This window comes from Girardinichthys multiradiatus, chromosome 4 (assembly GCF_021462225.1).
Source record: "Girardinichthys multiradiatus isolate DD_20200921_A chromosome 4, DD_fGirMul_XY1, whole genome shotgun sequence".
Classification (NCBI taxonomy): Eukaryota; Metazoa; Chordata; class Actinopteri; order Cyprinodontiformes; family Goodeidae; genus Girardinichthys; species Girardinichthys multiradiatus.
The window spans coordinates 49929781-49938993 of record NC_061797.1 but is presented as its reverse complement, the minus strand read 5'-3'; the positions used below and the strand labels follow the sequence as shown (position 1 = coordinate 49938993).

General features: G+C 46.5%; 1 protein-coding gene across 1 annotated transcript in view; it reads right to left on the bottom strand.

Moving 5' to 3' along the window:
* Positions 1–492: 492 nt before the first annotated feature.
* LOC124867324 overlaps positions 493–9213 on the bottom strand; it is a 33928-nt gene continuing 25207 nt past the window's right edge. Inside the window, exons 6-13 of the mRNA XM_047363722.1 lie at positions 6199–6340; positions 5974–6117; positions 2591–2649; positions 2300–2490; positions 1818–2221; positions 1614–1713; positions 1160–1355; positions 493–1078 (exon numbers count right to left, since the gene is read on the bottom strand). Of these exons, the coding sequence (XP_047219678.1) occupies positions 942–1078; positions 1160–1355; positions 1614–1713; positions 1818–2221; positions 2300–2490; positions 2591–2649; positions 5974–6117; positions 6199–6340 (1373 nt within the window). The 3' untranslated portion in view covers positions 493–941. The remainder of the gene's footprint in view (positions 1079–1159; positions 1356–1613; positions 1714–1817; positions 2222–2299; positions 2491–2590; positions 2650–5973; positions 6118–6198; positions 6341–9213) is intronic.

The following is a 9213-nucleotide window of genomic DNA, read 5'->3' as shown; positions in this document are numbered from 1 at the left end:
GTGTGAGCAGGAGTGTTGAAGCCACATGGTGAGTTGAATTTTTTATTACAGAAACTAGTAAGTTACATGAAGAACGTAGAAACACGGAACATGTGCAGAGCTACAGACATGGAGCAGGCAAACCACACAGGGTATGACAAACAGTAGGATCCAGTGTTTAAAAAGGAAAACCAGAGAGTTTAAATACAGAGGTAGGGTAGAGAATGGACCAATGAACATGATGGACTAATCTGGACAAATATGGAGCATCTAGTGACAGGGAGAATGCAGGGCAACTGAAAGAGGGAGGGTAATTAACACAGACAAGAAGTCCAGGGAAGTAACAGAAACATTAAACACAAGAATGAATCATGGACCTAAACTACAAGGAATGAAACTAAAATAACAACTGCAGAACATAAACAACACAGAGGAAACAGATCACTAAAGAAACTCACACACCAAATACTGGAGAATCAGGACATTCACAGCTTTCACTGAGAAATGTGTGCATTAATCGTTAAATGAGTATTTTTATTAAGCAATTTAGAAATATCAAGTCCACCTTTACACACAGGAACAAAAGATAAAAATGTTGTTTCTTTCAAAGATGGACCCCTACAGTAAAGAGTAACATACATTTGTTCAAGGCTGGCTGATTATAACAGAACAGAAACAAACACTTCATCTGTGCCACCTTCTTCATATTATAATGTAATAATGAACAGGAAAAAGTAAATCCTCATGACAGAGCAGAAACTCAGCAGCTGCAGAGCCAAGGGTGCTTCATCCAGTATTGCTTCATAGAAAACCATATATTTCAGGTGAATTTTCTTCTATTTTAACTACTTCTATAAATGCATCTTTATTGGTTAAACAAATTAAAAATTAAAAGACTAAATTAAAAAACACCCATAATCCCACATGCTAATAATCCAAACAGCCTGGCAGACGCTGCAGTTTTAGTTCTCATATGAGCGCAGAGGCTGATATTTGGCCCTGGAGGTTTTGGTTCTGTAGATGATCACACCACAGACCATCCCAACAGCAAGAAGAAGACATCCAGCAACTAACACCAGGTTCAGGTTCAGGTTGAATGCTGCAGACGAGAGGAACACAGTGATGGTTATGTTCACATTTTATCTGCTGCTCAGAAAACATCTTCACACAGTTTCCCTACCTGAGCCTCCTCTGGGGTCTGCTGCACGCCTCAAACGCAGAGGACCCTGGGAAATTAAGTGCTTTCCGCTCTCGACCGTAGCCTCTCTCTTTCTGCGGCCTAAGTTGTTGGACCATGGGGAGTTGATGCATCCCTGCGAGCACCTTGTGTTGGGGTTCCCTGCTTCACACATCATAACTGTGCAGCTGATGTACACCTGAATTCAAGAAGCACAGTCATTAAAAGAAGCCACTCCCTCTGGTGGACAAACAGAAGATCTACAGTCAAACACCTTCAAAGCTCTTTGCATCAAAAAGCCACTAAACCTAAAGTTTGTGTTTGTTTTAATATAGAATATTTTATTATTCAGTTTTTAGGTAAAAATGATCTTTTTGTTTAGAAAAATGCTAACTTTGTTAAATTAAAAAATACCAATTCAATTAAAAGGTCTTTCTCAGTACGGCTTGTTCCTCACCTGATCATGCAACCCAATGAACTTGAAGGCCTCCATGCTGAACCTGAACTGTCTGTCGTTGGGGGTGGGGTGGATCTGCACAGTCGGGTCAACTTCGCACCTGATTGAAATCAAAAGCTCACATTAGCTGCATTAGATTTAAAGCTTATCAGCTTGATGTACCATCTTATGACCTTCTGAAGACCTTCTGGACCAAGGCCTTACCCGTTCTCAATGATGGAGTAGGTTGGCTGGTAGTTGGGGTTGTCATATGGCGCAGCTCTGCAGGACTCCACAAACATCATGGTGTCGTTGACGGAGGAGCTGGCGTCTATCTGCATGTAAATCCTGTTTCTGATGTCAAACTCCAGAGGGTATGAGTTTGGGTCGAACATGGCTCCAAACTGGTCATCCTGGTAGAATTCGAACTGGTAGGTGAACGTGCCAAAACCTTTCTCCCACACCCTGATGTTCTTTCTGTGCACTGAGAAGCTCAAGGTCACATTGCCCCGTTTGGGGTACTGGCAGTAGAACCGGGCCTCCAACAGATGCTTCCTGGTGATCAGTGTGTTCGGGGCATCATCCGTTGTGGTGATCTCATTCTTAAAAATGAGGTTATCTTCATCTTCCTGCAGAGTAAAGAGTTCTAATTAAACAAATATCAGAGAGATTAGTCATGTGTGATGTATCAAAGGACCCGTTCTCACCTCGATCTGAGTACCACAGCCGTTGAGAGGAATGATGGCGACTATGTGAGTGCTGTTGGAGAGCCTGTCAAGGCTGCAGATGGTGTTACTGGGGTCACTGAGGCGAAGATGATCCTCTTGGAGTCCAAAGAAGGAAGCTTTTTCAACCTCCACCTTCATTGTGGATTCAGTGCAGGTCACTGTGGCTTCAACTGGAACAAACACAGATGTACTCATCAGATACAGGATATGATTAAGAATAGGAGAAAACAAAGCGGGGATGATCTCCAAACTCTCACATCTTAGACTTACTTTGTTCCTTTCTGATTTCCACCAGAACACACCTCATCTCAGTCTGATAGACATAGGATCTAAATTAGGATTAGAACAAACAGACTGAAACACATTAGATGAGCAAAACATAATTTTACCATAAATTTAAACAACTCCCCCTCCTTGAACCGCCACCTTAACGTGGTGGAGGGGTTTGAGTGCTCGAATGATCCTAGAGGCTATGTTGTCTGGGGCTTAAATGCCCCTGGTAGGGTCTCCCATGGCAAACAGGCTCTAGGTGACGGGTCAGACAAAGAGCGGTTCAAGAATCCTTCATGAGGGCTATTACATCGAGGCACGTGACGTCGCCCGGTACGGTGGAGCCAGGGTCCCACCCTGGAGCCAAGCCTGAGGTCGGAACTCGTCGGAGAGCGCCTGGTGGCCGGGCTGCTCCTCGTGGGACCCGAACAAGAGACGCAAGGCCATCCCCCAGTGGGCCCACCACCTGCAGGGGGAACCGTGAGGGACCGGTGCAAAGAGGATTGGGCGGCGGACAAAGGTGGAGACCTCGGCGGCCCAATCCCCGGATGCTTAGGCTGGCTCTAGGGACGTGGAATGTCACCTCGCTGGGGGTTAAGGAGCCTGAGCTTGTGTGGGAGGTCGAGGGATATCGACTAGAAATAGTCGGGCTCGCCTCCACGCACAGAGTGGGCTCTGGAACCCATCTCCTCGAGAGGGCTTGGACTCTCTTCTACTCTGGAGTGACCCACGGGGAGAGGCGGCGTGCTGGGGTGGGTTTGCTTGTTGCCCCCCAGCTCAGCCGTCTCGTGTTGGGGTTTACCCCAGTTGATGAGAGGGTCGCATCCCTGCGCCTTCGGGTTGGGGACGGGTCTCTGACTGTTGTTTCGGCCTATGGGCCGAGCGGTAGTGCGAAGTACCTAGCCTTCTTGGCGTCACTGTTATGGGTGCTGGATAGTGCCCCTCCCGGGGACTCCATTATTCCGCTGGGGGACTTCAATGGCCACGTGACACCTGGAGAGCGTGATCGGGCTGAGCTGTCCACTGATCACCACCTGGTGGTGAGTTGGATCCGCTGGAAGAGGGAGAAAGCCAGACAGACTTGGCAGGCCCAAGCGCATAATGAGGGTCTGCTGGGAACATCTGGCGGAGCCCTCAGCCAGGGATGTATTCAACTCACACCTCCGGGAGACTTTGACCAGATTGGGGGGGATGTTGGAGACAGAGTCCGAGTGGACCATGTTCTCCGCATCTATTGTCGATGCTGCTGCCCGTAGCTGCGGCCAAAAAGTCTGCGGTGCCTGTCGTGGCGGCAATCCCCGAACCCCGTGGTGGACACCGGCAGTAAGGGACGCTGTCAAGCTGAAGAAGGAGTCCTACCGGCTGTGGTTGGCTTGTGGGACTCCTGGGGCGGCAGACGGGTACTGTGAGGCCAAACGTGCTGCGGCCCGGGCTGTAGCAGAGGCAAAAACTCGGGCCTGGGAGGTGAGGCCATGGAGAAGGACTACCGGTTGGCCTCGAAGCGATTCTGGCAAACCGTCCGGCGCCTCAGGAGGGAGAGGCAGTGCTTTGCCAAAACTATTTACAGTGGGGATGGGAGGCTGCTGACCACGACTGGGGACATTATCGGGTGGTGGAACGAGTACTTCGAGGATCTCCTCAATCCTGCCATCACGCATTCCCTGGTGGAAACAGAGGCTGGGGACTCAGGGTTGGTCACATAGGTGGTTAAAAAGCTCCGTGGTGGCAGGGCTTAGGGGGTGGATGGGATCTGCCATGAGTACCTCAGGTCTCTGGATGTTGTGGGGCGGTCATGGTTGACACGCCTCTTCAACATTACGTGGCAGTCCGGGACAGTGCCTCTGGACTGGCAGACCAGCGTGGTGGTCCTCCTTCATAAGAAGGGTGCGTTCCAACTACAGGAGGATCACACTCCTCAGCTTCCCTGGTGAGGCCTACGCCATGGTATTGGAGAGGAGAGTCTGGCCGATAGTCGAGCCTTGGCTTCAGGAGGAACAGTGTGGTTTTTGTCCCGGCCGTGGAACACTGGACCAGCTCTATACCCTCTATAGGGTACTCAAGGGTTCATGGGAGTTTGCCCAACCGGTCTACCAGTGTTTCGTGGACCTGGAGAAAGCATTCGACTGTGTCCCTCATGATGCCCTGTGGGGGGTGGTCCAGGAGTATGGAATCGGGGGCCCTGTACGAGCGGAGCAGGAGTTTGGTCCGCATTGCCTGCACTGCGGACCTGTTCCCGGTGCATGTTGGACTCCGGCAGTGCTGCCCTTTGTCACCGGTCCTGTTCATAACTTTTATGGACAGGATTTCTAGGCGCAGCCAAGGGCCAGAGGGGGTCTGGTTTCGGGACCAGTGGATGTCGTCTCTTCTTTTTGCAGATGACGTGGTCCTGCTGGCCCTGTCTAGCCAAGACCTACAGCATGCGCTGGGGCGGTTCGCAGCCAAGTGCGAAGCGGCTGGGATGAAGATCAGCTCCTCCAAGTCCGAGGTCATGGTTCTCGACCGGAAAAGGGTGGCTTGTCCTCTTCAAGTAGGAGGGGAGTTCCTGCCTCAAGTGGAGGAGTTTAAGTATCTCGGGGTCTTGTTCACGAGTGAGGGAAGAATGGAGCGGGAGATCGACAGACGGATTGGTGCAACTGCCGCGGTAATGGGGGCGCTGTGCCGGTCCGTCGTGGTGAAGAGAGAGCTGAGCCGAAAAGCAAAGCTCTCGATTTACCGGTCGGTCTACGTTCTTACCCTCACCTATGGCCATAAACTTTGGGTCATGACCGAAAGAATGAGATCCCGGATACAAGCGGCTGAAATTAGCTTCCTCCGTAGGGTGGCCGGGCACTCCCTTAGAGATAGGGTGAGGAGCTCGGCCATCAGGGAGGGGCTCGGAGTAGAGCCACTGCTCCTCCACATTGAGAGGAACCAGTTGAGATGGCTCGGGCATCTATACCGGATGCCTCCTGGACGCCTTCCTTGGGAGGTGTTCTAGGCACGTCCCACCGGGAGGAGGCCCAGGGGAAGGCCCAGGACACGCTGGAGGGACTATGTCTCTCGGCTGGCCTGGGAAAGCCTTGGGCTCCCCCTGGAGGAGCTGGAGGAGATATCTGGGGAGAGGGACGTCTGGGCGTCTCTGCTGAGTCCGCTGCCCCCGTGACCCGGTCCCGGATAAAGTGGAAGATGACGATTACGAGTACTTAAAAAACTCCCAATGGTAATAAGTTTCCCAACTTGTGGATGGTACAGTACCCTCTTGTTAAAATAACAAAACTATAAAATTTGAACTTTTGCAGCATAATTTAAAAAAGTTCATGAAGCCATGACTTGTCCAAGATGTCCATCAAGGTTTCAATTTCTCAAAGTAATTCCTTTGCAAAAGAAATTAAACCTGGTCTCACCCGTTCACTGATTCCACAGCAAAGCAGATTGGATAATAATCTCCCAGGTCGTCTTCAACTGGTGTCCACCTGATTACAAATTCGTTATGTGTGCGCCTGTGCTTGGTGATGTTTGTTGGCCCACTGAAAATCAGATTATCGATCCTGAAGATTGATCAAAACAGAGGTGTTATTACCCATGCTTCCTTATTGCGGCCAGCCGTCAGTGAACTGTGTCCAACTTACAATGAATATGTGGCCTGTGCTTTGACTCTGATCAATAGCTCTTTTTGGACCTCTGCCACGACCCGTTCTCCATCTGACGGTGTTGGAGCCACAAACTTAGGCAGGTACAGTCCCTCCTGGCATGAAGGAACGGGTGGGTCAACTGGAGAATGTGCAAATACGGACGTTTTAGAAACTAAACATAAATATCCCCCCCCCCACCCCAGAAAGAAATTCCAGAAAACTTTGTACCGGAGTTTTAATGTTGTTTTCATGGCTGTGGGTCCCAACATATGAAAAACACAAGTGACAAAGGGTTCTCCTGTAAGGATTTTACCACAGGCATGCAATGTTGTGTAACTTGTGGTTATTTGATTTATGAGTCATACATGGATAAAAGGCAGATGGTGATTTTCTTTAATTATACAAATTTCTCTGTAAGTTTCTATTAGAGCTAATAACTGAGTAAAACCAACAGCCTAATGAATTTTAATAAATGTGCGTGTGGTCACAAAAAGCCAAAAAGCTAAGCTCTCAGTCTAAGTTTCTACCCTCACCTGTGGGCATGACCTTTGGGTCATGAGAACGGAAGATTGGATATAGGTCTGTAATTTTAAAATCATCTCGATCAAGTGAAGGTTTCTTAAGTAAAGGTTTAATTACAGATACCTTAAAAGCTTGTGGTACATATCCATTTACTAAGGATAGATTAATCATATCTAGAATGGGGCTGGTAATCAGAGGGAACACTTCTTTAAATCATTTGGTTGGGATTTGGTCTAACAAACAAGTTGAAGGTTTAGATGAAGTTAATGTTTTTGATAAGCTAGAACAGCTTATTTCTCATCATTAATAGAAGAGAACAAGAATAATCCTAGGTTTGTCTTTAGTACAGTTGCTAAACTTACACAGAGTCATAGCTCTGTTGAGCCATCCATTCCCTTAGCTCTTAGCAGCCATGACTTTATGGGATTCTTCCCGAAGATGATTACTTCATCCTCAGCAAGTGAGACATCATTGGAAATAACTGCAGAACCTGATCTGTGTTTGGACTGTTTTGATCCTGTGGAGCTTCCTGAGTTATCAGAAATATTAGCTTCATCTAAACCTTCAACTTGTATGTTAGACCCAATCCCAACCAAATTATTTAAGGAAGTGTTCCCTCTGATTACCAGCCCCATTTTATATATAATTAACCTATCCTTAGTAAATGGATATGTACCACAGGCTTTTAAGGTAGCTGTAATTAAACCTTTACTTAAGAAACCTTCGCTTGATCGAGATGACTTGAAAAATTACAGACCTATATCCAATCTTCCATTCTTATTTAAAATTCTTGAGAAAATAGTTGCTAATCAAATGTGTGAGCATTTATACAGCAATGACCTGTTTGAAGAGTTTCAGTCAGGTTTCAGAGCTCATCATAGCACTGAAACAGCTCTGCTGAAAGTCACTAATGATATTCTTATGGCCTCAGATAATGGACTTGTGTCTGTTCTGGTTCTGTTAGATCTCAGTGCTGCATTTGATCCAGTCGACCATAATATTCTCTTAGAAAGGCTGGAATATGCTGTAGGGATCAGGGGAACAGCACTAGGCTGGTTTAAATCTTATCTGTCTGACAGATTCCAGTTTGTTCATGTAAATGATAAATCATCTTTAAACTCCAGGGTTATTTGTGGAGTACCACAGGGTTCAGTACTTGGGCCAATTCTCTTTACTATATATATGATTCCAATAGGTCAAATTGTCAGGCAGCATAGGATGAATTTTCACTGTTACGCTGATGATACTCAGCTTTACTTATCCATGAATCCTGATGGACCCAACCAGTTAGATAGACTACAAGCATGTCTTGAAGATATAAAAACTTGGATGACTTAACATTTTCTGCTTCTAAATTCAGACAAGACAGAAGTTGTCGTCTTTGGACCGGAGTCTTTGAAAAACAAACTTCTTAGTTAATCACTTAACCTGGATGGCATTAAATTGACCTCCTGTAACAAAGTAAAAAACCTTGGTGTTATTTTTGACCAGGACATGTCATTTAAATCCCATATTAAACAGGTTTCTAAGATTTCCTTCTTTCACCTCCGGAACATTGCCAAAATTAGAAATATCCTGTCCAGGAGTGACGCTGAAAAACTAGTCCATGCATTTGTTACTTCAAGGCTGGACTATTGTAATTCTTTACTATCAGGATGTCCACAAAATGCAGTTAAAAACCTTCAGCTGATTCAAAATGCTGCAGCAAGAGTTCTGATGAAAATTAAAAAGATAGATCATATTTCTCCTATTTTAGCTTCCCTTCATTGGCTCCCTGTTAAATCCAGAATAGAATTTAAAATTCTCCTCCTCACATATAAAGCCCTTAATGATCTAGCTCCATCATACATCAGAGATCTGATTGGTCCATATGTTCCTAACAGAGCACTTTGTTCTCAGACTGCAGGTTTACTGGTGGTTCCTAGAGTCTCTAGAAGTAGAATGGGAGGCAGATCCTTTAGTTATCAGGGTCCTCTCCTGTGGAACCAGCTCCCAGTTTTAGTCCGTGAGGCAGACACCCTGTTTACTTTTAAGGCTAGGCTTAAAACTTTCCTTTTTGATAAAGCTTATAGTTAGAGTAGCTTAGTTTATCAGGGAGGGAGCCTTCTTCCCTCCCTGTTGGATGGAGTAAAGTGGAGTCAGGTTTAGCCTAAATCGGCTCAGTTATGGTTGAGGTGCAAACACACCCTCCATTTCTGCTACCTGTATGACCCCTTCTCTTTTCCAATGGTTATAATCAGTCTGACAGAGAGAGATACCCCAATCCTTGTGGTTTTTAGTATAACAATGACCATCAGTGGGCTCTAGATGGACAAACTGTCTACTTTTAAGGCTAGGCTTAAAACTTTCCTTTTTGATAAAGCTTATAGTTAGAGTGGCTTAGGTTATCCTGAGCTATCTCTGTAGTTATGCTGCTATAGGCTTAGGCTGCTGGAGGACATAATGACCATTTTCACCCTCTTTGCTACATTCTCACACTACTCTCTAATT